Source organism: Falco rusticolus, chromosome 6 (genome assembly GCF_015220075.1).
Source record: "Falco rusticolus isolate bFalRus1 chromosome 6, bFalRus1.pri, whole genome shotgun sequence".
Taxonomy (NCBI): Eukaryota; Metazoa; Chordata; class Aves; order Falconiformes; family Falconidae; genus Falco; species Falco rusticolus.
In genome coordinates, this window is record NC_051192.1 from 38,248,507 (window position 1) to 38,276,216 (window position 27,710).

Sequence of the window (27,710 nt, forward strand, 5' to 3'; positions counted from 1 at the left end):
AACTGCAAGTTCTCTCCAGTAGTACTGTTTTTTTTTTAAAAAAAAAACACAAAACCAACAAACCCAACCAAAAACATACTTAAAAGCCTCTCTGCGGTGCAGTAAAAAGAACAGGGAGACAGAGACTTCAGATACAGCAGTAGGCCATTTTCAGTATTCATGTGTAACAGGAATTTTTTTTTTTGAAACCTCATGTGAAACACCCATGTGCTCAGCTGTGGGCAGTTGGGCTTATTAAAACAGAGGACTACAGAAAGCTGAATGACATAGCTAGGAACAAAATCAGAAAATCTCAAACTTCAGGCCACCTCCTTGGGTAACCAAATCATTTTCCAAAAAGAAAATCAGTGCAATGTTAAGCAGTGACATTATAATCTGTCCTGTATCTGTATTCTTAGGTACTTAATTGCAAACATTATTTCAAGGTCTAACGAGAAAGAAAATAATGAATCATCGGGAATGAAGAGAGAAAAGACATGTGAAACAAGCAAAACTAATGGTGAACAACCCAGTAGTTGTGATGTACCGAAATTAACTCACTGAATGTTATCCCTGTAAGCTTTTATGTTGCGCTGTTAAGACACAAGCAAGGAGCGGCGTCTTTCCAAAACACACAGCCTAGCTGCTGTGAAAGGCTGCTACTCTGTACCTTCGCAATAGCTGGCTGCAACTTCTACAGCTGCTAGTTCTACCTCACTGAGTAGTGAAGTGTTGCCTCTGATAGTACAAGAACAGTTTCAATGGCAGGCAAAGCAGAGGGCCTTCATTTGATACCATATTTTATGGTCAAGAACAACATTCAACAGAAAAGAAACTATTTTCCCCTGCATTTAAAGAAAGGGACTTAACCAATGACTTCAAATTTCAATACTTATATTTTTTTTTAGGTGGTTGGTTGGGTTTTTTTTCTGATTCAAGCACCTAGCTTTATTCCCAACTCCCTTTTAGTCTGTGGATCGGGCCCTTGAAAAGGAGGAACTTTTCTCTCTCTCACTTGAAGCAAATCTGGAATGAATATAACTATAAATTGTTTTTACTGGTCTTGTTTAAAAAAAACAAAACACACGTGAGAAACTAAGCAGGCTCTTCACCTGTACTGCAAACACTGAAGCAAGTGTTCAAACCAGATGAGCATACTTTATACCTGAGCCTAAATAGATCAAAATCAGCATAATTTAAACCTCAGCCTAAATGAATCTTCACACATAAAACTGAAGCTAAATCTTACTGGCTCACTCTTTGCTCTCTTTCTGTCTGAAGTGACCCTGTACTGATTTTCTAGTAAAGAGATTAGAAGAAACCTGAAGGAAAGTTTTAAGCAGACCAGGAGTAGCAAGAAGAGTTTCCCATCGCAGATTGACTCCTGCTTCAACTATGCAAGAAAATGAAAATATAAATAGAAATAAATATTTCAAACAAGTTTTATTTGGTACTTACATGCTATATATAGGTTTAAAGAAAAACTACATATTTTGGACACTTGAAAATATTGTGGCTATGTACATGGAAAACTGAAGAAAGCAAGAAAGGAATCAACTTATTTACTGTGTCACAAGCTACTATTGAAAGCATTCTGACTGAATGGCTGTTTTTTCCCCTTCCAGATATATATTCTGGCAGGTAAGTCTCTTCCATTGCATTTCCATTGCTTTTATCCCATTGCCTGTGTAAGATGAACACTTGACAGCAGCAGAAAGTAATTTCTTCAAAAATTCTTCAGCTTTTGCCTCAGAGAATTTCTTCCGCTAGCAGAGATTTTCTGCACACCTTCCTAGAGGCCTAGCTCAGTGCTCACTCAAGGCAAGTACAGGAATCTTAATGGTACATTCTCCAGCAGCATAAACCTCTGTTTCCCCTAGCCAAGGATCTTCTCACTGACTTCAGTGAGCAACGCATCAAGCCCTGGTTGGTGCTTCAAACCCAAGTACCTCGAGCAAGCTCTACTTGCAACAGCATTGTTAATCAAAGGACAAAGAGGTGCAAGATTTTACAGTTCTGCCCAACAGCAACCTAAAGTGAGGGATGAAACAATGACAGTGGAAATCAGCATCAAACTAAAGAGAAAGCAACCTGCATTGCCCCTTTTACCACTCAAACTGCACTGCTTTATAAAAATCACACACTACATCACAACCACAAACAATGGCCATTTTCCATTTGCTCTGAAACGAGCAAAATAAAAAAAAATCCCCCAACCAACCTGCTTCATCATCCAAGACCCAAGTATTTCAGGTTTCACAGAGTCTTCAGTAGTCTGATAAGGCAAAGTCTTCCATCATTGGGAAAAGCAGCAATTTATAGGACTCAGAACAAGGTATTTCCTTGTGTGTGCGCACACGTGTATACGCCTTTTACAGTATTGTGAACATGGATGTAACTAAAGAAATCAAGTTTGCAGTATCATTTTACCACATTTTTCTAATTTATTCAATTAAACAATTTATTTCTGTACTGAACAAAATTCATAAATACATCATCTAGGAGAACAATAGGTTATCCTCTTGTCCATGAAAAAATAATGCTTTCAAATTTTCACATTTTAAAACCTGCCTTGTCTTGTGTTTTAGAGAAAATGTGAGAAGATCATAGTGACGTCTCAATTTACAGAATGTCCCTGTAGGAATTACATTTACAAGAACCTGATACAGAAGCCTATACTTTGCCCCCATAATTAGAGTTCTCTGCAATAATATTTAAACCAACAGGTTTAAATGAAACACCCCATTAACTCTACTTGTAGAGCAATGAGGTATTTATTTTTCAAGTATTAGAACCACAAAGTGTAAAGGATTCTTTGCCAATTTTACAATTATGCCTTTTAAACCAACACCCACCTTTTTAAAAAAAGGATCAGTCCCACCACCCAAATCAGCCCATTGCTTTCAGATTCCAGTGTTTTGTGTCTTAAGGAATGCAGAAATATCCATTTACTAAAGAAAAAGCTTGTTGGAAAAAGCCATATTAAGTAACGCACGTGAAGCATGATTTTTCTAGTGATGAAAGCTATTAAAGAGGTGATCCGAGTCTATTCCCATCATTTTTTCTGCTGGTTTTACTAAAGTCCTTCCAAAAAAAGATATTCAAGAAATCTTTTAAAAAACTGGAGAGAAAAAAAAAACAACCACTCCTTCATAGCATGGAGGAAACTCCACTGGCTGCAGAGATACTCATATCACCTTTGGTTCTTCAGAAGAAACAATCAGATCACTTCTACAACAGAAGGTATCAAAAATGACAGGTCAGCAAAGCATGACAGTACTTACTTAAAACACTATGCATTTATGTGATTGTTTTATTGTAAGATGATTTTCCTTACATATTCTAGCCACAGAAAAATAAAACGGTAGTCCAATTTAATCTGCTAAATTAGTATTTGTTTACCTAACATCCTTTAAAAGTTGTGACGTAATTCAGAAAAATCCAGTGTGCTGCAAACCATCCCTCAATATTAATGTCAGCAAGAATTTGATGAGGGAAGTACATCCAGAATTTTACCCAGAAGGTAGATACCAGCTCCCTTCTGCATGTGCTTATCAGATATTACGCTTACAGGACTGGAAGATGAGTGCTGATCATAAGCTAGGAACAGCAGCTGTCACTTATAAATTCTGTTTTGAAAGCAAACATTTTCGAGCAACTTTGAATGGTAGAAAGTAAAGTGTACTTAGAAAGCCTCCCTCAAAGAAGAGTTAAGGCCTCACCATAATTTGCACTGCATCTGTATGTACTTGGCGCGAATAGCTTTACAAAGAGGAGATATGCTCCTTTCCCCAAATAATACGGTGTTTAAAAATGCTTAAATTAATCAACTTATGTCAAGAGCTCTAAGTCCTCTGTCAATTACAATGCATTACAAGTGTTAATGAACCAAGGCAAACCTACCTGCTGTTTGATGTGTTTGAACACTATCTACCTGAGGCAAAAGAGTCCCCTTATCTTCAAAGGCTAGCATTGGATTCAAAGGAATTTCAGGACTATTGCTTCCATCATTGCTCACGGCATCCAGCCGGGATGGTTTAGAACCAATAGGCAGGTTTATGATCTCTTCAAAGTTATCATTCTGCATAGACATTCCATTTCCATTTGCATTTTTCTCTGGATTGAGATTGCTGAAAGAGAAGCATAGGTTTTTCCTCACACACTTCATCTAAACCAGAAACTTAGCTTTCCTCAAAGCAACATTACAAATGGAAGAGAATTCTGCATTAATGCCAAACATTCTTTTAGCCAGTAGAAACAAACTTTTGCTTCTACCACAGTAGAAAATCTGGTTTTGCGGCTATGTACTAGACACGCCTTCCCTCAAAGACACAGGGTAGTTGTTACATTTGGCTACACGACACCCAGAACGCCTTACGGACACTGCAGCGCTGAGAAGTGGCTGCAATGGGAAGCAATAAGAAAACTGCTGCAGCACCACCACTGCTATCCTGAGCCACCCACCTGCTGCAATTTACAGCCTCTAACACCTTTTCCAGCTCTCACAACCTTTGCTATACCCTTCCTCTTATTGTGAATCAATGTAACTGCCCTTAGATAAGATCACTGGCACTTGTGTTATTTCTTGGATCACCTCCTGCCTCCAGCTTTGGAGCAGCCTCTTCTACCTGCCACTTATCCAGAGAAAAATAACTCCCCTACCAGTGCAGCTCTCCTTTCACTCCCTCCTCCCCTACAAGTTCTTAGGGCTTATTTCCAAGGCACTACCCAACTCTGCACTCCTCCCACTGATCACACCCAAGCCAGAAGAAACACCTTCCAGCATCCTTCATGCCAGCCTGCAGTTTCTTTTTCCATCTCCCACTTGACAGAGATGCCTTATGAGAAAGCTCTTCTACATCTGCCCCAGGCAGGAGCAGTACAAGCAGAGACACACTCTCCACTTACACATACTCCCCTGAGAAGATCCGTGATCATGTCTCAGTCTTGCCCTTCCGCTGCCCACCCTTTCATTAGGTGCTGTATTGTCAAATCCCGCTGGCTTTCCAGGTGGCATGAGCCATCCTGCCAGAGGCGAGAAGCTAAGGTGCTACTTCAGTGAACAGGATGGCAGTAGTGGGACCATAGCCTTTTTGAGAAAGGGCAAGTACTCAACTGACACTCAAAAATCACCTGATCTTTCACAGGTGCTTCTTAAGTCAACAGTTGGGTCCTGACAACTTTGGGTACCTATTCCCCATTCGGGCCATGACTGTTCAGGTTGTTTAGAAATGCTTTAGCCATAAAGGCTCAAATGCAATTTTCCTAGATTTTTCTAGATCGGAACTAGGCTATGAGTTTCCTCAGGGTGTTTCTGAGCAGGTGGCTTGGTTTCACAGGCTAATTTTCTCCTGACAGTACATTTACTAGTCTTAAAAAAACCTGCTTGCAATTGGCATATGGTTTATTTTCATTTGCTGGCTTCTTCGGGTGTCCACCTCTTCACAAACAATTACAGAATTGTTTTACAGTACTTCCCAAGAGACAGAAAATAATTATTGCTCTTTTGAATGTGGCAATGCTTTACCCAGAGCCCAGACTTCCTGAAACAACATCATGCTGGTTTTCATATCAAGCCTTTCCCACTTTTTCAAACCATCACCAGCTCTTCCTCAGAAATGAACTCCCCTTTTTTCACCTGTGGATGTGCTGAGCAAATTTTAAAGTGAAAAATATGTTTCACTGCACTGAGTTTGAGAGCAGACACAGAAATCCTGCTGGCTGCCTGGGAGACATCACAAGTCACATCACCCTTTTGTGCCAGAGATCCATGTCTGTAAGATGAGGAGCAGAATCTGTGAAATGCTTTAGGACTAATAAAACCTGCTCTATAATGTATAGTTATAGGTTACTATTCACTATAAGGTTTCCTGTTACTTATTTCATCCCAGTCTACTGTCAACAACTTTACTAGAGCTAGGTACACAGCAAGTTTGAGTGGATGGCGTAAAAAAAGGCAGGAAGTAAGCACTGCTCGGTTCACATAAATTAAGCAGCATAGGACTTCAAGTATTGGTAAAATGAAGAAGCCCTCTTGCTTCCTGCAAACATGTAAGTTTTTCTATCCAATTCATCAGCTGACTTCATAGATAAATAGTTCTTCATATTTCTTTGTCATATGCACTGCCAGTATTACATGCTGAGTTAGACCAGGATTCACAGAATGAATGATGTCTTTTGAGACAGAGTAGTCTCTGCATCCACAAAGAGGCTACAGAAGAGGAAAACCATGATTACGAATCTTTCTAAAGTTTTAGGCTATAAAATCCTCTACATTTATGCTATTTGCTGCATCAAATTACTAGGGGAGCAAATTTAGAAAAAAATGGAACGGTGGAATGAATTTCCACTGGACATCTTAGAGGGCCATAAGCTCAAAAGAGATTAGACAAACTCCTAGAGATTGGTGTATCTGCCAGCTTCTGGTAATTAGCAGCTCAGGGACTACTTGAGCCTGTGGTTGCATTTGGATCACAATTCTTAGTAACCCTTCGTTACCAGAGAATCTCCTGGTACTTGAATTTTTTTTCCTTATACTCTCTCCCTAAGTGACCGCTACAGGCCATTAAGCAAAGAACACAAAAGTGATGGATTTTTTGACCTGCTACAGCTATTCTACTGTCTTATGTTACATTCTTAGCAATGTCTTGATGTCCAATGCAACACTGGAGATACCCTTTTCAGGCATAAAGTGCAGAAAGAACTGGGTAATTTTGGCATTCTATCATAAGTGTGCTTGTAGTGAGATACTTGCATAATAAATTAAAATTGTGCTTATTCCAGGATTCTGTTGTTCAGTAAAGCAAGAAAAATTAGAATCTGGAAAAAATATTTTTGGAATCTTATAATTTACTAGAACTTTGAAAATGCTTTAACATTATATCTTACTTTCAACAGCTGTTTCAAATTCAATTTTCCATTCCTTGGGCAAAAAAAACCCCCACAAAACCCTCAGAATCTAGCCAGAAGTTAACACGCCATTAATAATATTGCAGTATCCATGAACTGCCAGTTTTCTTGGTAGATCTAGGTACTTTACTATATAACTGGAAAATTTCCATGGTATGCTCCATTTTGAAAGATACTTAGTGTTGCCCTTTCCATCATACAACACCTGAATGAGAAATGTCTTCATTTAAGTTCAATTGTGAGTCTTCTCACCACAGACTTATAGGTCAGATACGAGTTCACTCCCTGCCCAACCCTACCTCCAATAATAATTCACTATCCTTCACTAGCATTCAAGCATTAAATCATTTAACTGAATTTACTTGTGGGGAAGACACTCAGAGCAAGCAGAGGTGGCAAAACCAGAACCCTTGCAGCACCACTTGAAACTACATACCACAAAAATCACATTCAAGTTCAGACACATCATTTTAACTCAGAAAACTATGAAATAAGAATTTTTTTTCTATGAACCAAGAATTAATGTAAAATCTATTTGAAAACCTTGAGTGCTAACATGGTAGAGCAGCTCAATTCACAAGCAAATATATCTGGTTTGTCGGTTGGGTTTTTTATTCACAATGCAAAATGAAGAAGCTTTAAGCCTAACTGATTAATGTTCATTTTTTTAAAACACAGGAGTAGGAATACCAATAAAATTTTTGTCAAATTATTAGGTGGGGTAGATGATTGCGCCAATCTATCATCTGCAATAAGTGTTTATTAATAAAACTAACAATTGTTGACAATATAAATATGTTAAATAATGCAGCAGATCACAGCATTTTCATTAGGGTTTATGAAGATCAACTGTCTTGGAAAGCTAATGAAGTTCCAGTAAACAAGATCTGCATTGCTGATCAAAAGCAGCACAGAGAGCGGTGAAGTATTGATATCAATTGCCTTCACTTTGCCAGAAGTCTTTAATTTTTTCCTCAGTTGCATCGTACTTATGACCATGGAAGCAAGCATACTGTTTCCAACTGAATCCCAGCTGCAGAGCTGACACAGGATGGATGGCATGATGGGGAGGAAAAGGGATGAAGGTTCAGCACAGTAAGCAGTCAGGCAACTTCCCGTTATGCCCCAGAGTAGAACTCCTTATCTTCACACAAACCTCTTAGAGCTTTCTGAGTCACCCTCCTTCAGCGCTACTGGCGCAAGGGACAGAGCACCTGCATTGTCTGGGGACTGACCCCACGTACAGGTATTCTAGGTTTGGTCACTGAATGCCAACCCCCAGTCCTGTTCAAAGAAATACATTGAGGGCTAGACCCCAGGCCTGTACAAAATAGACCCGCTGACACTTAAACTTCTGTCCTAGAGCCAGCGAAGCTTCCCACACTTCCTACACTGTAGGAGGGAAACAAGTCTGACTGCTGCTCTAGGCCTTAAGAAGACTCCTCTCCTTCGTTCCCTCTTCTTGCCCATACAAACGCATGCCATAAGCTCCCCAGACAAAGCCTTTGTAAGTTGTGGTCGGAAATCTGAACTATCTTGACCTTAAAACATGCTCAAGTCCTTTCCAGACAAAAGCCAAATCTTTCTTGGGGCTGGAGTCAGGTGCTTACACAACAGACCATCTCCATCTGTCGCTATTTGTATGCTACAATGTCAGGTATATCTAGATGTCAGACCACCACAGCACATGAGACGCAGTAGCGCCGGTGTTGGCACCTGTGGCTTTTACCATACGATAGCATCTATGCTGCTGTGTATTCCTTACAATAGTTTTTCAGGCTGCCCGGGCTAAGCTTACACCAGGATGCTACTAAGTGCTTCGCTTCAGCCTTTGCCTTCCCAGTCACTGTGGATGTACCTCTAAAGTAGAGTCCCTCCACGTCCCAACCTGGCCTATCGGTTTTCCTCTTCCACAGCCTTATACGCACTTCCAACTTTTGTGGCTGTTCTTCAATCTCATTTATTCATTCTTCACTTTGGCCGTTCTGAGGTTTCTTCCACATGGATTATAATGCCACAGGACAGCATTCATTAGTGTGGCACATTTTCCATTACAAACATCAAGGTGCGTATAAGGCTGGGAGCGATTAACATTTACTAGCTGCCCGAGACAATTACGAGGCAGCTCTGTGCAGCTCATCCAATGCAGCTCAGGGCTTGGCATCACTGACAGAACTTCTCTCAGCAGGAGCATCTTTGTCAGCATGAAAGCAGGCTAAGATCCCTCAGGCATATGGAGGGACCGACAGAGGGCAAATTCCTCCTTCAATTAGTGCCAATCACACCCTGCAACATACCGCCCATTGCGGACCACGTGATGGCTTCCCACACTCAAGTTTTTCCATGCATATTCTGGCACTACCTGCATAAAACATGAAAGGACTAAGGGATTATTTGGCTTTCTGCATTACTAAAATTGAAATAACTGACAGCTCATGCTTATGTAACAGATTTCACTCAGTTCAACACCCAGGTTTCAAGCATTTCAACAATTTCTCAAAGTCTGAGTGACTTGGATTTGTGGCTACAGAGCACGCCCAGTGTTGAATATCTACCTCCCCAAATTCTTCTTATTGAGAACAAAGGGGTTTTTTTTGAAAATGCAAAGCCAAAATGAGTAGCACTGGCAAAACAACACTTTGTTCCAGACACTGCAAAGAACATGCTGTATTTCTAAAAATTTCTTTGGTATCAGTTGGCAAAAATGGGTTACGGCGAAGTGAAAGATGATAAAAGTTCTCTTCTGAACACAGGAAAAGATAAACAGGAAACAAGGCAGATTGAACAGCTGTCTCTTACTTAGTTAACAAATACATGGATGGGAATATAATTTATTACTCTAGTAACCCTCATCCTCTAAACATGCTCCAGTACTTAGCAATGTTCTTACCTGTCCATGTTTACAGGAGGTTGATGTGAAACAATCACAGGTGTGCAGGTGACAGATTTGCTGTTGTGCGGAGACTGTGTGGCATGTTGAAGCTGAGGTCCTCCTGCAGGTTCCAAAGGAGATGCAGGACTGTTTATGGCTAGAGAGAGAAAACAGATTTTCATAGAACAAATCTACCTGCATATTAGGATAAAACATTTCCTACAAAAGACAGCACGATCAAGGCAAGCTACAGCTTAAAAAAAAAAAAAGAAAAAGAAAAAAAGGATCACATACCCATCCCTCCCCAACCCTGCCTCCTTTGTCAAGTTTTTTGGGCACACAAGCCCTGCCCTGTTTCATGTCCAAAGTAAATGCCACAGATTTCAAAGCTGTAGCTTTACAGACAAGAATAGACATCTCACAATGACATGCACAATTCCAGCACACAAGCCGGTGGTCAAAATAGGCTGATATCTGACAGAATATTACACTGTCCTTTTTCAAGCAACAACAGAGAATGGAATAGGAGAACAGTGGGACATCATCAGTTCCATACACTGGTATTTCTTGGTTCCAGTGTTGATCACTGACTGTAATCCAAAAGGAAATCAAGAGACAAAAATCTCCATGGAAAGGATACTTCTTTCAACAAGTACCAAATCACTACTATAAAATGTTGTAGACAGCAACATAAAATTAGATCATCCTTGTGCTTCATCCAGAGACCATATGATAGATGTTACTGGCCTGCCTCCGGATGTTTTTTTAAAGTACAACTTCCGCACTGTATCTACAGTCACTCCAATTCACATGCACCTCAGTAAAAGGAAGCAGTGGCACCCCCCCCCATACTAGCATCTGTTACAATAATTGCAAGGACAATTTGGCATTCATAGGCTTGGACACATTTATCTTGGTTACCCAAAACTCCTCTGATAAGCCCCTCCTTCAGCTGCTCGGTTTTGCTATACTCCAAATGCATGGGCTGAAACTTCTATACTGCATGTCTTAGTCTGATCTGTGGTTTTTATATGGAAGATACTAGAAATAAAGGTTTCAGTGCTTCTACAAATGGAATAAGAGGAAGATACACTGACTTAACATATAAAAGGAAACAGAAGAAAAAGTTCTCCTTGGAAATGCAGAGCTATCTCCTATTTTGAAGCAGAGGCCAAAAAATGACAAAAAGGTGATGGATTTCATTTCATTGTGTGATTTGGCCATTCCCACAAAGGTCTCCTCAGGTTTTGTCAAACAGTAAGAAAAAAATTAAAATTTTAAAAGTCACCATTTGTGTATGGTCAGAAGAAGTCTGTTAGACTGTGGTATGGAAAGTTAGTTGGCCAAAATATGTCCATTAATTCATATTAACTCAATAGCACATCTAGATAAAGCAAAGCCAAACAGTAGAGCAGCCCTGAGGGTGAGGGTAGTTTTTTCTTTATTCAGTCACTCAAGGACTTCAGCCTTTGCTTGGGGAAACGGAGGTCCAAATTCTCCTCTGCCTTAGGAAACTGAGTACTCACTAGTCTTCCACCTCTGGAGGGAAAGCACTACCCACAGGTTAGAGAGCCATTTATAGTTTCAAGAACTATTTAAACGGATAATAGCACCTTCATCAATAACTATAGCAAAAGATGACATCCCAGATACACACAGTATTAACAGTTCACAAACTTCCCCCCCTCCCAAGGACAATATATAAATAAATAACTTCCAAACACATATAATGAAATCTGTGTCAAAATGTTTCCTGGCAGTGCTAATTGTAAGTGTCCACTTTAAACATCAAGAAAAAAAGTCATACATCAGCCAGTGCTGTTATTTGTCTTTCATGTTACTCAACTCAAATACAAAGGAGAAAAAAGATATGTCATTTAATATGTTACGCTACAAGAGGATAAGCCATTTCATAGCTCAACTTCAGTGTCTTTGAATACTGCCAATTCATACTTGGTGATTGTTGAATATAAGCTACATTTTCTTTTTCATTTATTCTAAGTATTAAAATTTTATATAAAACTTTATTTAAAATGACCAGGGGAAAAAAAAAGATAGAGGGAACAGAATAAAAGGAAAGACTAAGAGTGTGGGGGTGTGAGAAGACTAGGCTTTTCTAGGAGTTTGGAAAAAAAAAAAAAAAAAGGAAATTAAGACCAAGTGAATAAGGCAGCAGGTATGGAAGAAAGAAGTCACAGGGAGATGTTTAGAATAATGACAGTTTCTTTCAATGACTGAGATGAAATAATCCTTTAAGAAAATGGAGTAAGTCTGCAACAATCACATCTGTAATCCTATGCAAAAGAAACTGTAGAATCAGTTTCATCAGAATCAGAAAATAATTTGTTTCTTTTCACTTTATAAATTAGATTTGGGAATCAACTCCCTCTCCTTAAACGTCAATGTGACAAAGTTGCTAAAACAGCTGATTCATTTAGTAAGGGCTAACTACCTATATGGAAAGGCTAAACAAATAATGTCTACTAAGATTTCAGTTATACTCCTCTCATGGCTTTCTTTACTGCAATTAGGGTGCCAAGTTTCAGAACTGTATCTCCAATCATTGTGCTTAGCAGGCATTTATTCACCTGTTGTGCTCAGGGCACAATTAAACACAATACCTGCTTCTCCAGTAATATTTGCCTTCGATATATGTCCATTTTGCTGGTCATTTGGTTTCTACAAAAGAAGCACAGTTTTGTAAATTAAAAATGGCACAGGCAAAAAGAAGTGAAATGTGTCCAATATTTACACATTACGTAGCAGCACTGACCTTATCTACAGCTTCTACACGCCTAGTTCTCTTCATGATCTCTTCCAGCCTCTACAATGAAATATAAAGGGGTAAAATAATGTTTGCTGACATTAATTTAAAAATATCTCTCTCAAACCAAAACTGCTTGTCAGTTATCAGCTGCACCTGTTTATTGCAAAAAGATGAAATATTTATTACTATTGGCAATATTGCCTTCACTTTCACATCAGGCTACGCAGATGAGGACTGCGGCTTTTCTGAAGGCACATTTATATCTACAGCTGAGGTGGAAGCAAACTGCTAAGGCAAAACAAATTACTGTTTCTCTATGTGTACTGAGTTTACCTTCTTCCTTTCCAAGCGTTCTTGCTCTTCTCTTTGGAAATGCTTTTCACGTTCTAATCGAATCCGCTCTGCCTCTTCCCGTAGGCGAACTTCCTCTTCTTTCTGAGTTGATGGTAAAAGAGGTGAGGAATAATTTACTTTTAAGGACAGATTACACTGATATCTGCTTAACTGCATATCTACAACATACCTACAACAGAAAAGACACTTTTGGAATTTACAAGTCACCAAAAACCTTTTCAGACCAAATTGCACATTTCTTGATTAATCTCCATGGTTTGCATAGCATTAGGAGACGCATAACTAAGCAATAGACATATTTGGTTCTGTGCCTGTCCTGGGGCCTGTGCATGAAAACATGTCAGATGACAAACAAGGAACAAATTTCCTAGCCTTCAGCACTAAAACAGCAGCCAGGAAAGTATTAAAGAGATTCATGTTTTGAGTGGTGGATGTTTTTGAGAGCCACACAAAAGCAGCAGAAAGTTTTATTTGGCCAACAGAGTCATTGCTTAATGACACCAAGGACAAACAGCCACAGGTACATTAACACAAGCTTTCCATTCCTGCTTTTTTAATTAAATGTAAAACTTGTCTGGAATATACTGTAGAGAGGCCTTGCTCCTTGACAATGACCGTGTTGTATAATGGTACTACTACAAAGTTCATTTGTTACAGCTTTAACATCCAAAAAACGTTGGCCATGCTCTATCTCTGAGTGCTAAACTGGGGATGTACCTCAGTTTAGCATTTCAAAGAAAGCAACATATATCTTCTGAAAAAGAAACTACAGTTTCTAAGCTATATTCACTAACATCATCCTTTAAGCATTTATTTTCAGAAGCATACATTTAATTATTTACCAGAAGAAAAAAAAAATAACTTTTATGAGGCAGATTAAAGTGCTGAGTTTTGTGGGCAATAAAGCGCATGCAAAAAGTAAAAGCACGTGCAAGAAGAATCCTATCCAGAAAGCTTACCACAGTCTCTCCTGCGGTCAGTAAACCAACATTATATCCATCAAAAATGACAGCACTTGAAAAATTATATTTTTATTTATTTACTTTTATATCTTTTGAGTAGCTGCTCTGATTTCAGGAGGGCTGCACCAGGTAAAGGTTCTCCTTGGCTTGATTAAAGTGATCAAACCCCACCCTTTCCCACTAGCCCCACACAAAAGCAGTATTGGGCATAGGATTACAACTCAGCAGTGCTTATCTCTGACACTCTGAATAGTTAGTTATCTTGGCCTCTAGACTTTCTTTAACTGTGGGGATAAAGAGTTGTCTGCTATAACACCATTCATTAAAGTCCCCCAAGACAACTCTATTTATTTTTTTCATCACGATTTACCAGGAATAGGAAAGGATTTGTTCTAAAAAAATAAATTCTACAGGGAACCAAACAAAACCCAACTCCTTACCAAATGTTTTTGTCAAAAAGAACTCTCTTTATTCTTTGGACCACTCTATGGAATGAGCTCTGCCCTGACCCTATTCGCTTTACATATAGCACTTAAATTTTAGATATCCCTCTGATCTAGGTACTGTGTAAGAGGTGCTTTTTCACCCACTTCACTGCCACCCAGACTGGCACAGAAATTCCAGGAGGGGAGCATACTTGTTTCTGAATACGCTCCATCTCTTCTTTCTCCTTCTGTTCCCTCTCTTCTGCCTGTCGGCGCAGCCGTTCTTCCTTTTCCCGCTCCTCTGCATCCTTTCGGGTTTTTTCTGCTTCCTGTCTGCGAGCTTCTTCCTCTTCTCTGCGAGCTCTTTCTTCAGCTATCCTCTGTGACAGCTCCTCCTTCTTTTGCCTGCAACCATGAAACAAGCATAAGGAAAGTAAGTAAAAAAAGGAGGGGAAAATCCCCAAACCACAAGATTCCTGACCCAAGACACCAGCACTGCAGAACAGCTGGATAAAGGTTGCACTACTGTCTCATGAGTTGGCAGGTCTGCTTCCAGCACCAGCCAAAGGTGAAGCTCTATGGAACATAAAAAACTTTGAAGACAATACAAATACCTCTCCAGCATATGCCTGGCTTTCACTGATCTATGACTCACATACTTTCTGAATCAGAAACAGTATAATTGACTTTAATACATCTTGCAAAACACTTCGTTCTGTAATTTCGTTTCATTATATTTTGAAATAGTAGACATTTTTGGTACTCATTTTATCTTGTGGCAGTGACTCCTGAATTTAAAAAAAGTATTCAATTCTGCTGATTTTTGAACGTTACCTCCTAACCTCACTTAGTGCCCCCTCATCCTTGTATTCTGGGAGTTAATAACTTTTCCACTTCACCTTTGATGTTACCCAAATTATTTAGGACTTTGTATCTTATGATATCCCCACTCAGAAGTAAAGGGCAGATGGCCTTCCCAGCTGAAGAATCCTTACCTGTTTAGTAGATTTTCATATGAAAGCTGTTCTATACATGTATTGGGTTTGCATGGCGAGGTTTTGGTAGTGGGGAGGGCTACAGGGGTGGCTTCTGCGAGAAGCTGATAGAAGCTTCCCCTGTGTCTGATGGAGCTAATGCCGGCCAGCTCCAAGAGGGACCCACCGCTGGCCAAGGCCAAGCCCCTCAGCAATGGTGGTAGCGCCTCTGGGATAACGTATTTAAGAAGGAAGGGGGGGTGGGGGGGTGGGAAATCTGTGCACATTTTGCAGCTGGAGAGAGAATTAAGAATACGCGAGAGCAACAGCCCTGCAGACACCAAGGTCAGTGCAGAAGGAGGGGCAGGAGGTGCTCCAGGCGCCGGAGCAGGGGTTCCCCTGCAGCCCCTGGTGAAGGCCATGGTGGGCCAGGCTGTGCCCCTGCAGCCCATGGAGGTTAACGGTGGAGCAGATAGCCACCTGCAGCCCACGGGGGATCCCACACCGGAGCAGGGGGATGCCCGAAGGAGGCTGTGACCCGTGGGAAGCCCATGCTGGAGCAGGGTCCTGGCAGGACCTGTCGACACATGGAGAGAAGAGCCCGCACTGAAGCAGGTTTGCTGGCAGGGCTTGTGACCCCATGGAAGGGACCCACACTGGAGCAGCATGAGAAGAACTGCAGCCCATGGGAAGGACTCATGTTGGAGAAGTTCATGGAGCACTGTCTCCCATGGGAGGAACCCCAGGAGGAGTGTGAGGAGTCCCCTCACTGAGGAGGAAGTGGCAGAAACATCTTGTGATGAACTGACTGTAACCCCCATTCCCTGTCCTCCCGTGCTGCTGCAGGGGAGGAGGTAGAGAAAAATCAGGAGGGAAGTTAAGCTCAGGAAGAAGGGAGGGTTGGGGGGAAGATGTTTTTAAGATTTAGGTTTTATTTCTCATTATCCTACTCTGATTTGCTTGGTAATAAATTAAACTAATTCCCCCAAGTCAAGTCTGTTTTGCCCGTGACAGGAATTGGTAAGCAATCTCTCCCTGCACTTATCTTAGCCCATGAGCCCTTTGTTTTATTTTCTCTTCCCTGTCCAGCTGAGGATGGGAGCGATAGAGCGACATTGGTGGGCACCTGGCATCCAGCCAGGGTCAGCCCACCACAGCTTGTGATCTTCTTTGATGTCTGCCTGTACTTATTTTCCTGGTTTTACTGATTTTACTATCTCAAAAAGTAGAAAACTCAACACTCAAGACATGGATTCACCTCTGATAGTACAGAATGACATTTTAATTTTGTTCTCCCTTTCTAGTAACTCATAAGAGTTCATTTATTTTGTTGACAGTGACTCACATGATACTTTCATACACTCAACTCCAAACAAGATCTCTTCCTCCAGAAATGATTAGCCCCGAGACGACCACCACCACCACTTGAGTCAAATGGAGGATTATTTCCTTATATGCATTCCTTTATGCTTATCAGAATTGCAATTGAGCTTCCGTTTTGTATCTCAGCAATGTAAGATACATCTGAAATATTTGACAACTACTATATCTCATTGAAGACCAGCAGTATCTCACTGGTCACAACGCCTTTCCAAGTTAATTTATGAAGGCACTGCACAGACTGAAAACTCCTTTCACTGTGATAGCTGATTATTCTTTACTTTTTGTTTTCAATATTTCAGTCTTAGTATTTATTCACCATATTACTCTTATGCCACAGCAGCTTATTTTCTTTAAAACCCTTTTTGGGAGGGGATCATGTTGTGAGTCTTCTGGAAAGCTAGGCTATTTTAACTGGCCCTGCCTTGTCCTTATGTTCATCAACGTTGTTAAAGAAGTCCAACAAATTCAAGAGGCATGGCATCCCTCTAAAAAGGTATTACAGCCACAGTCGTAAGTATTCAGATAGCAGATAAGTATCTACTATCCTTTGCTAGTAGAAAATGAGACACGACATCCATTATCCTCCAAAACTGTTGGGGGGCTTGATTTTAAATAAGAAAACAAAAAGGTTTAAGTCGCAGCTGTTGGACACCTGAACACCACCCAAAGTAAGAGACATTGTGCCAATCACAAAGATAAAAACAGCTATGCAGAGTTCTTTAGCTGGAATATGGAAATATAGTCTTGTTAATTTCTGATGAAACAATGAATCACAACAGTAAGGATCTGCTCTCTCTTCCTATCCTATTTTAAAGCACTATTTGGGGTAAGTTTTACCCTTACATACCTGCTTAGGTATATATTGCACTTACAAAAAACCCAACAGGAAAATCTGTTTTCAGGGAGGAACTTGTGCCTCCTGCACTTCAGTACTGTGCTTCACGTATCACAACTTTAACAACAGAACATATACAAGAAGCTGCTAGGAGGCTACTAAAAATGTATCTTATCCACTACAGAGGTCTAGAATCACCTTTCAAACTCTTCCCTCTCCCTCCTTTCTTGCTCCTCCCGTTCCCGCTGCTCACGGGCAAGGCGCCTCTTCTCAGTCAGCAGCCTTGTTGCTTCTTCAGCATCAGTTGTACCTGCGGAGGTCTTTGTGGATGCTGGGGGTGGAGAAAGAACTGGCAGAGCAGGAGGCAGGGACAGGCTGGCTGCTGAAAACACATAGGAAGGAAAACTAGTTTGTACAGACACAGTAGCCAAGATGACACTCTTTTGAAAGGAACAGAAAATAGTTTAAAATATTCTATAAATATTTTCAAGCTTACGTGGTTTCATAAATGATTCAGAGGAGGAAGAAATTTCTAGATGCTAGGGGTTCATATTCCTTAAGGAAAGTTTCTTTTTACATGTGAAAGCAGCTGCAGTTCAAAGGTTAAGCCAACTTTTCTGTTGGGAGAATAAATGCTGATGGGTGCTCAACAGGACTTATGCTGACTCAGCAAGACCCTACCATCACAAGTTTGCCCAATTCTGTTCAGTGAGCAGGAAAGAAACATGGTGATATTATATTTCCTTCTGTCTGATAGTCTACAGCTGAAAAGCAGAGCCAGACTTTTTGGTGACAGGCCAGTCACTTTTAGTGACCTCAAACACCAGCTGTCTGAAGTGATCTGCACTGAGGGTAGGACACAAGCTATCATCAATTGTGCAGTTACTCCAACCTGAGGCAACTCGTGGGACCAGAACACGGCTTCTTAACAAGCTTTGCCACTATTGGTGAGCCATGGCTTGTGTTCAAATCTTAATAGTGTCTTCACATAAATTCTTCATTCAGGACTAGCTTTGGCCACCTGGTAGAGAAGGTGTTACAGGTTTTTCTCAAGGAAAACACTAGTTCATATTTCTGTAAGGTTGCCTGGCACTCTCTAGCACAGGTACAGAGCACCTCAACTGCACTGTTTCTTGAGAGGCCAGGGACCATTACCAACACACAAGCTAACTGAAGGAAGCATTCCCAGGGTAATCGCATCTGGTAATGCAGACAAACATGGACAAGGCAGACTTTGAACTATCAATGGAATCAGATCCCAATTCTGGGAAGATACATGTAAAATAAGTCACCAGGAACAGCCAGGAAGTGATTTTAAATCTACATTTCTAACCACCCTTTGGAATATTTCAGCATTTTCCTTACCTCACTAATAACTTCCAGCAGGGGTTTCCTCCCTGATTCCCCCCTCATACACCTCATCTATACAAATTCAGCTGCTTTTTTTGTGCTGAACCGTCACATCTGCTGACTCCTCTGCTCTCTTTTTCTATCAAGTAAAAACTATGCAGATCTTTCTATAACTGCTTCAGGGCTTTCACCTCAAATTCAAATGATACTTGTACACCAGTAATTTAAAGAGTTCCAGGGCCTGTTCTCCAGCCCTGGGAGCTGCCACAATTTAGCCTCAGCCAGAGCAGTAATCTCTCATATTACCAGAAGAGGTATTCAGTCACCACTAGGGAACAGTCCAGGCCTGGGCTAACCTCCAAGATGTAGCTAGGAACTCAGAAAATTCTGGGATGGTCAAATATAAAAAGTTAAGTAATTTGATCACCCTAAGGCTTGGGAGCCCTTTAGAGCTACGCTCTTGGTAGCCTTGGGGGCAGAAGGTAAGAAAATGTAGGGGTGCAAATACAACCTGGATCAGAAACATACCAGAGAGCCCTTGTAACAGTTAAACTGTAAAATGACAGCGCTCCTGCATCTCAGCCCTTTGCAGTTCCCTAACAATGGGCCGAGGCAGGGCTGTGCTTCTGAAAGGAGCACAGCTTTGTGCTGCTTGGGGATCACTTCTTGCCTCAGGTGCTGAAGCTGGCAGCATAACAAGTAGGCTGTTTAATGCACACCTGCTCTGCTGTCAGAAAAGATGATAACAGCTTGCATAAAATCCCTTTAAAACTTCATTGGTATTAGTAAAGTCATGTGAGAGATACTTGTAAAAGCCTGAACAGCTCCATCAGTGATCACTGCCTGCTGACTTCCTGGCTCTTGTGACTACACAGCCAGCAGGTACCTGAGCCAGACAGGTTGAAGGCCAGTGCAGTTAACAGACAGAAATCAGCTACGTTTGCCTGCAACACAGACCTAGGAGAATCAGCAACATCCCTCTAGCCTCAAATACTGCACTTGCCCTTCTCCAAATTCTTGCGTTCGACCAGTGGCCAAGTTTTGGCAGTTTGGGCCTCCACCTGCAGTACAAAGCCTGTCCTCTAACCTCCTATATAAAATGCTTAGCCTGAGGCCTCAGTCTTTGGTCCCAACCATTAATTCCTCTGGCTTTGGCAAAAGACATCCCATTTAAAGTGCTGCTCACCACTTCGACTATAGCATCCTTCTCCTTTGCCCTTCTCCACTACTTGTTTCTGTGCTGTGAATACAAACCACTTTTCAATATCTTTATTTTTGACTCTCAGATATTCCTTAACCTCTCCTTACCTTGAGCAAGCTCTGCCTGGACAGTGAGCTCCTCCCGAGTTGCAGATTCTCCAGCACCTGCTGAAGTTCCTTTACTCTCTTCTGCCCCCTCCTCACTGGCCTTTTCGGGCTCCTTTTCTGGTCTTTTCTTCTCAGTCTCTGGTTTGATCTCTTTTTTGACTGGCCGTATGTTGCCAGGAGAAGGAGGACGTGCCTGAGCAGAGGAAACTTTGGAGGAACCAGGTGGGGAAGTTATCTGCTTGGGTGTGCCAGGCAAAAAAGGCAAAGACTTTGATGCATGCCTGTGTAACCAAAGAATGACAATCACGATCAGACATGATCTGCTGGACACCACCTACATATCATTTCTACAATAGCTAAAAATAAAACAGCTTCTCCATTTCTCTCCTATCAAGGAGGACTGCTGGAGCAACTGATTAACTCTCATGTGAAATGCTTCTCTTTACAGCTCTCCAAACGTGTAAGCACTGAGCCCAGCCACAAGGGAAGAAACCAAATATCTTCCTCCTCCTTCCCCTTTCTCAAAGCAGTAGCAGTATTTTTCTAAAAGCATGAGTATCTTTCCTTTGTTGCAGAGAGAAAACATCTACATCACACCAAGTAAGTTTGCACTGTTTCACATTTAATTAAATGAACAATCAGAGCTGCCTATGGCTCAACCTCCAGCTAAGCATGTACTTGACTTACCAAACTGGAGAGGGAGCTGGTGATCTAGCTTTGGGGTTGGAAGAAAATGACCCTCCTTTAAAGCTGGCTGAGAAGCTGGATGACAAATGGTCTCTTTCCTTTTCTTTTTTGTCCGTCTATAGTTCAGGAAACAAAAAGACAAAGTCAAGCCAGAGTTCACACAGCTAAAGAAAGCAAAGCAAGCTCAGTTAAGGATGAGAGGTTGGGGGGGGCTGAGAAAAAGCAGTGCTGAGTCAGTAGTTTCTACAGCCTGTTTAGCAAGTTCATTAATATAGCCCCTGCAATCTGACACCACCTGTATCAGTAAATATGCTTTTGACAAGAGTTCTTCTTAAATCATGTTCTCTACTGTCCTAAGATGTAATGGGCTAATTTGCAGAGGCTTATTTTTACACAAGCAAAAAAATTACCTCTTACAGCTTGATCTTTGCTAATTACCGCAGAATGCCTTCCACTACTCCCCATAAACCCAGGATTTCATTTGAAGAAAGAGCAACACCCCCGCCCCAGGCTCACACTTAGTCACAGTCCCTATATAGCATGAGCTTTTTGCTTTCATTTTTATATATGAACACCACAGATGCCCTCAAAGCCCTCAGATGTGGTAAAACAGTTATCCTATTTTTTCTTTTTTTTTGGATGATTTCACAGCACATACTATTTTGCCATTGACTCTTGCACATGGTAGCAATTTCCTCTTTTTCCTTCTTCATTTCTCATCTTGGGATTTATTTTTTTTTAAATATTCCTGTCATAGCTCTGGTTTGTATAAATAGAACTATTGATTTAAAGGAATATCAGAGTTTAGGCATCTATATACCTCCTCCATTTAAGAATAGATGAAAAACTTCAGGGTTTTGGAATAATGAGTTCAGACTCTGGGATTCTGAAGAATGGGAATAATGGAGAGTGCACTGAGCTGCCACTCAGCCAACATGATGCAGAGGGGTTGCTACTCATCATCTTGGCTGAGGCTTAACCACAACCCCTGCAGCACGTGTTTAGAACCTCTAAATGTTCTTCTAAAAGTTCTAAAGCACTGCTTTAGAACCTCACCAGCTGAGAGCTCTGCAATGCTTGTCTCCTGAACTGAAGACCAGGTTAACAACTGGAAAAGAAAGACTGAAAACAACTTCATGAGCGCATAAACCTCCGCTTTATCTTCATAAATCCAAGAGGTATTTTTTGGTCATTATCATTAAAATTAGTTATTTTAAGTTGCCAAAAACATAACTTAATATTAGCAATAGATGTTCTTGATCCTGAACTCATTACTCAGGCCAGCTCTTTAGCAGTATAATTTACCAGATATCTACTGATTAATATGATAATCACCCGAGTTATCAAAGTATTTACATATATAAAGTAAAAACATACACAAAGCATATACAGCCAGCACAAATGCATTACAATGAACAAGAATTTTGACTTGCTAGCAATAACCCTCTATATTAGCTCTACTTTATTAGTCTCAAAAACAGAGCATCAGAAAATTAATATCAATAAAGTAAAAAATCGATTTACTACAAATGTTTACAGAGGAATAAAGGATTCTCCTCATCATACAGGCTACTGAAAACAGCTCTTAACTTGGTCATTTTGTATTAACAACATGTACCAAGGTTTTTTTCTATTTAATTAAAAAAAAAACAACCAACCAAACCAAAACCCAAACCACTTGCAATGAGAAAGACCCCGGAGATTGCAATGGAACAAGTGCATACTATGACATCCCAAAGCTGCATCTTAACTTAAACTTTGATATACTACCCTCTGCCTGGAAGATTAAGTACTGGCTATGATACATGCAATTTTCATTAACACTGCTTCCAACAAGGATGTCAATAGCAGCACTGCCTTTTGACATTTTGCCCATCAGGCCAAATGAAAATGCAAGCACCTCTTACACAATCATTTGCAGAGATGACTTCCCTCTTCTTGCACCGTAAACAAACTCAGGCTGATGAGTACAAGGGAAAATATAACTGCTCAGGTCTAGCAAATTATAGCTGAACTGCAGCTGACTGCATCTTCCTTGGCTTGGAGCACAGTCAACATGAATTTGGTCTGCCTGTATCGTGCTGTTCTGATTTTCCCTGAAAGCTCAGATCAGTCACAGTAGTGCTACCAAATCATTCAGAATGTACAGCTGATCTGTGGGAAGCTTTGCTTACAAACTATGCTCCTAAAACAACCTCTTCGTTCCCAATGAGGAAAAGTTTACTAGCCTGGTCTCCTAAGCAAGTAAAGCTGAAGTGACAGTGCTCTGTGTGCTCATGTATGTGTGCTCACATGTGTGAATGCTATGCCTTCCCTGCCTCTTTATCCCAGAGGCTCGGCTGAATTTGCTAGAGGCCTCAGAAGATATGAAATTCTACAGGCTTTGCAAAAACAGGTTGCTGGGGAAAACACCACTGAGGGAAAAGCTGCAACAACAGCTTAGGCCTTAAAAGGCAGCAAAGATCCACTTGAGGAAAGGCCACACATGCGGTGACTGCCCCTGAGCCTCATAAGAAGCCAAGGCATCCACTCTGTAAACATGCGTGTTTTTCCACATGGATTCTTTGGTGCATAATCAGGCCACATCACCACATAATGTACTATATTTCAGTTAAAATCCAGCCAACCGTGAAACAAATTGGAGGGGGTGGGGACAGTGCAGGGGGGAGGATCAGACTTAGACAATATCCTTGCAACTATTCCTGTCCTAATAAGCGATGCAATGAGGTGATCATGACATGAGACGCTAGCTTACATACACATGGTGGAATGCTTACCCCAGCAAGATGCGTTGTTTTCCTACGTCCAACAGCATCAGTAGACGCATAAAGTTTTGCTCGGTCTCCTGGATTCCTACAGTTCATGGTCTTGTAGGACAGAGGACTGATGGGGCTGCAAGATGCTGAACGGGGACAAATGGGGATAACTACGGTGTTGGTTGGTTTTGTTATTTATTAATTTTAATTACAGAGCAGCATTGGAGAATTGACAGAGGAAAGCCAGCAGGAACAGAAACAACCGAGAAAGACAGAAAAGAAAGAAGGTATTAATACATAGAGGAATTCTCAAGTCAGAACCATCATTTGGTACATTAGCTTGGCCACACATACAGTAATGATACAATTTCAATAGGCATTCACATATTTTACATTTGTAAACTAAGAATTTATTTTAAATAAATTAAGAAGTATGCCACATAACTGGGTAGTAGAGAGTAACAATGTTTTCCTGTTAAGCTGTTACACAACTGGTGGTTCTGAAAAAGCAGTGGACACAATGACTGCTCTGACTGACTAGCTTAGTAGATGCACTGACACAAGGTTCAATTATATTTGGAATAGAAAATAATCAAATTGAAAATCAGAATGCCTTATAATTGGTCTTGGAAGTGGAAGAAAAATAAAAGGAGACATACACACAAAGATCTAAACACATTAACAGTACAAAACAGTTTCACCTAGAAAATCAATGATGGCTGTCTACAATTTTTAACAAGTGATGTGATCTTCAAAATCCCTCTTTTAGGAATATTTGAAGCCCGTCCATTTAAGAACTTCTAGTATTTCTTGATAATGCTAGAATAACAGCTGACTCAAATACATTCTCAAGAGCAAACTATTTCACACATTACAAAAAGCAGACTAATAACAATAAATCAACTTGGAAATTTGTATTTGAGTACCCAGGATTGCAGTTTTCATTGGTTTGCACAAGGACAAGACTATTACCAAAAGATATCCTGCCAATGGCAGGTTACCAATGTTCTGATTACATATTCAATAGAACCATAACACTGCAAAATGTATTACGGGGAACTTTTTGCAGCAAAGTATTCTCTTGGGCTTTCTCTTGATTTAACAGGAGGAGAAGGCTGGGGAAAACTACGTTATTACTGTAGAGTTTCATTTCTCTGCTCCTGTTTGTCTTTCCTGGTCATTTAATATGGTCTTAGCATAATTATTATTCAGCACGTTACTTGAAGGAAAAGTAAAACTTCTATATGGTATCTTTCCTACACCGCCATCACCACCACTGCTCCCATTGTTTTTTTTAAGAGAGAGAGAAAGAATTACATCCTCAGTTTCCTTAGTAAAAACATCCAACATTTCTTGCCTGTAGATCTCTCTCTAAGCACACGTGAAAGACTGCAGTTCCACATACAGTTAATTCTTTCAGTCTTACAACAGTACAGTTGCTGTTAAAGGAAAAGTTCATCAACTTAACAGTACTAACGCTGAAAATTCTCTTGCACTGAGAGATTGACATTATATATAGAGTCTCATGTAAGTGTTACAGCAATAGCACTCATGCTTGCCTTATCATTTATAGGGATTTATGTTTAATAAGATGACAAACTTAAAAAAACTTCAAAAAACCAAGAAACAAGAAAACAGGGTTTTCTGATTGTGGCTGTTGGTTTGTTTTGTTTTGGGTTGGGGTTTTTTTGAGTGTATCTAAACCAGATTGGAAGCAGTGGCACAATGTATGATTTAAACAGCTTATAATTTATGTGGTTCTCAACCCTCTCTGAATCAATTATCTTGCTGTGCACTAATAATCTGAAGTTACCACCAAGGATGACATCATAAGTATTAAAAGACAAGCAGTTCATTTTCATTTGTATTGCTGCCAAACAATGCTTTAGGAAGCACTCCCAGTGAATCCTGCCTGAACCAACAGGATTACATCTATTCAGAGGAGCTTTTGCAGAGTTATTTAAAAAACATTTTGGTTTTGGAGAGTCATTTTAAAAAGACCCAGACATACTCTTATGCTGCATGACCCTAATAGCTCACTTAAAATTTAAGGACATGAATCCATCTTTAATTTTATTTTAATTTTTTTGCATTGTAACTTATCTTTACAGCCAAAGAGCAGGGTAATTTTCTAGGGAATGACGACAGGCTGGGATGAGCTGAGTGCTCAGAGCACAGCTGTGAGCCATTACCACCACCTGATCATTAATCTCCAGGAAGTGTCCTGCATGAAGGGATTGCAGTTATTGCCCCTAGAGAATAATACCTGGAAAACAATGAGCAGATGGATTATTCTTCCGGGTGGTGCAGTTCCAGTCAGTGTAGGGAAGGCATTTCAGGGAATTACCTCAGCCTGATGACTAACAAATCAGTCATACCTGCTATTTGCAATCTTTCTCAATATTCCATTCAGTTTAGCATTTACTGCACAGAATAAGCAATAGCAGTCACAAAAAAAATCTTCACACTTGCTCCAGTGAAGTAACCACTTACAAAATTAAGACACTGCTTTCTCAACTATTCCCTAATGAAGGGCTGAATTTCCAATGTCCTGCTTGGTAGATGACATTAAGTATTAGTTTTACAAGCTGCTGTTTGTGAAGAGTGAAAAGGAATTCTGTACTTGTAATTCCACTGTTTGCAGAATATCATGCGCATTTTTGCTCCTGCAGCACTACCCCTGTGGAAATGTACTGCAGCCTAATTAGTTATAAGAGTGCTTAGGTAAAAGCTTCTTTAAAAGTAATCTTACCAGATCTCTATTCCTTCTTACCTTCTATGTCCTTTAATCAGAATAAAAATCCTGTCCACATCAGACAAGAAAGACCTGCCTAGACTTAAACTTCCAGCGTGTGCAGCAATATATTATAATGGTAAAGTCCCCAGTGTATGATCATAAAACATCCTATGATAAGACAGGAGGCAGCTGTCACCTGCCTGAAATACATGATAAACAGGTATTACCTAGTTGTCTGCGGAATTCAATTTTGCCTGGTCTTTAAATTACCACCTAGCAATATTTTCACATTTCTGCATGTTGATTTTCCCCTCAGTAAGTACAGCAGGGAGCAGTTTTGGGGTTGCCAGAGAACTTTAGAGTTATTATAAACCCAAACATTTAAATTCACGTGTATTAAATCCACTGCACCCAGGGCCCTTCGACAAGCCTAACTTGTTCCATATGGGAATTGCCTTGGTAGAGTGTGAAACTATTCTTTGCAGCAAGTAGCTCACAGTCTTAGCAGTGAGTGTGCTGAATCAGCTCTTTACAACATTGTGCACATTTCCCTACTGACAGTGTGACATTGTTGTCCTGCATGTAGTGTATTCATTTGTTGTATTGATGAAGAGGCAAAAGAAGTTAAGAAAGAGGTGGTGGGAGAAAAAGGCATAGCGAACAGCTGTACAAATGAGATTTCATGCTGTCATGCAATGTAATCACGGACATTCAAGCTCATTCTGGGATGCTACCATACACTCATAATTAGATCAATAACTTTACAACGTCCCACAGGGAATCTGGAAAAGTGGCTGAGATGTGAAGCCTCTGTTCTCTTAGGTTTACCTGCATCTCCAGACAACGCAGCTGTGCTTTTACTTCGGGCCAGGAATGAGTGAGTGGGCGTCAGGAGCCTGCTAACGATGCTGCTCTCCCATGGACTGAGCTGCAGACGGCGAGCTGAACGTGCATCATACAAGCAAGATGTTAGATCAAACACTTCACAAACAACTGCATGTTCTAGAAGTATCAATATTATCTCCTCACTACTGCATACCACAACAAACTTGAAACTGTCCTTCAGAGATCAAAAGCATACAATCGTGCAGTGAAATACATTTTATTCTTACTCCATTTTAGTAGAGGGATTTGTATAGGAACACATATATCTGAACATTTAATTTTTGTTACTGCCTGTGGCATTTACAGCAAACTATTAAATCAATACTGGCATTTTACACATATGCCCCATTCCCTATTTGGAATGATAGCATAACTTCTATACTAGAAAAGCAGTTGCCACTCCTAAATACAGACTTGGGCAGAGACGTTTGTGTCCCAGACTCTTTCTACTCATATGGTAGTCTTTTAATTCCCAAAAAGACCAATTACTAAAACATCTTCCAAAGTCTGCAAGCCTAGCTAGAAAA

The 27,710-nt window shown here is 40.4% G+C and overlaps 1 protein-coding gene across 9 annotated transcripts in view; it reads right to left on the reverse strand.

The window, feature by feature from the left end:
- Positions 1 to 1,403: 1,403 nt before the first annotated feature.
- MAP7 (microtubule associated protein 7) overlaps positions 1,404 to 27,710 on the reverse strand; it is a 128,422-nt gene continuing 102,115 nt past the window's right edge. For 5 of the 9 annotated variants that reach the window (XM_037391638.1, XM_037391642.1, XM_037391637.1 and 2 more), the window contains 12 exons: positions 27,127 to 27,240; positions 23,583 to 23,731; positions 20,806 to 20,921; positions 20,119 to 20,399; positions 17,659 to 17,842; positions 14,481 to 14,673; positions 12,861 to 12,962; positions 12,534 to 12,584; positions 12,382 to 12,439; positions 9,779 to 9,917; positions 3,883 to 4,109; positions 1,404 to 3,210 (listed from right to left, as the gene is read on the reverse strand). In XM_037391638.1, the coding sequence (XP_037247535.1) occupies positions 3,200 to 3,210; positions 3,883 to 4,109; positions 9,779 to 9,917; positions 12,382 to 12,439; positions 12,534 to 12,584; positions 12,861 to 12,962; positions 14,481 to 14,673; positions 17,659 to 17,842; positions 20,119 to 20,399; positions 20,806 to 20,921; positions 23,583 to 23,731; positions 27,127 to 27,240 (1,625 nt within the window). In that variant the 3' untranslated portion in view covers positions 1,404 to 3,199. The remainder of the gene's footprint in view (positions 3,211 to 3,882; positions 4,110 to 9,778; positions 9,918 to 12,381; positions 12,440 to 12,533; positions 12,585 to 12,860; positions 12,963 to 14,480; positions 14,674 to 17,658; positions 17,843 to 20,118; positions 20,400 to 20,805; positions 20,922 to 23,582; positions 23,732 to 27,126; positions 27,241 to 27,710) is intronic. The other 4 variants (XM_037391643.1, XM_037391641.1, XM_037391640.1 and 1 more) reach the window with 3 other exon arrangements.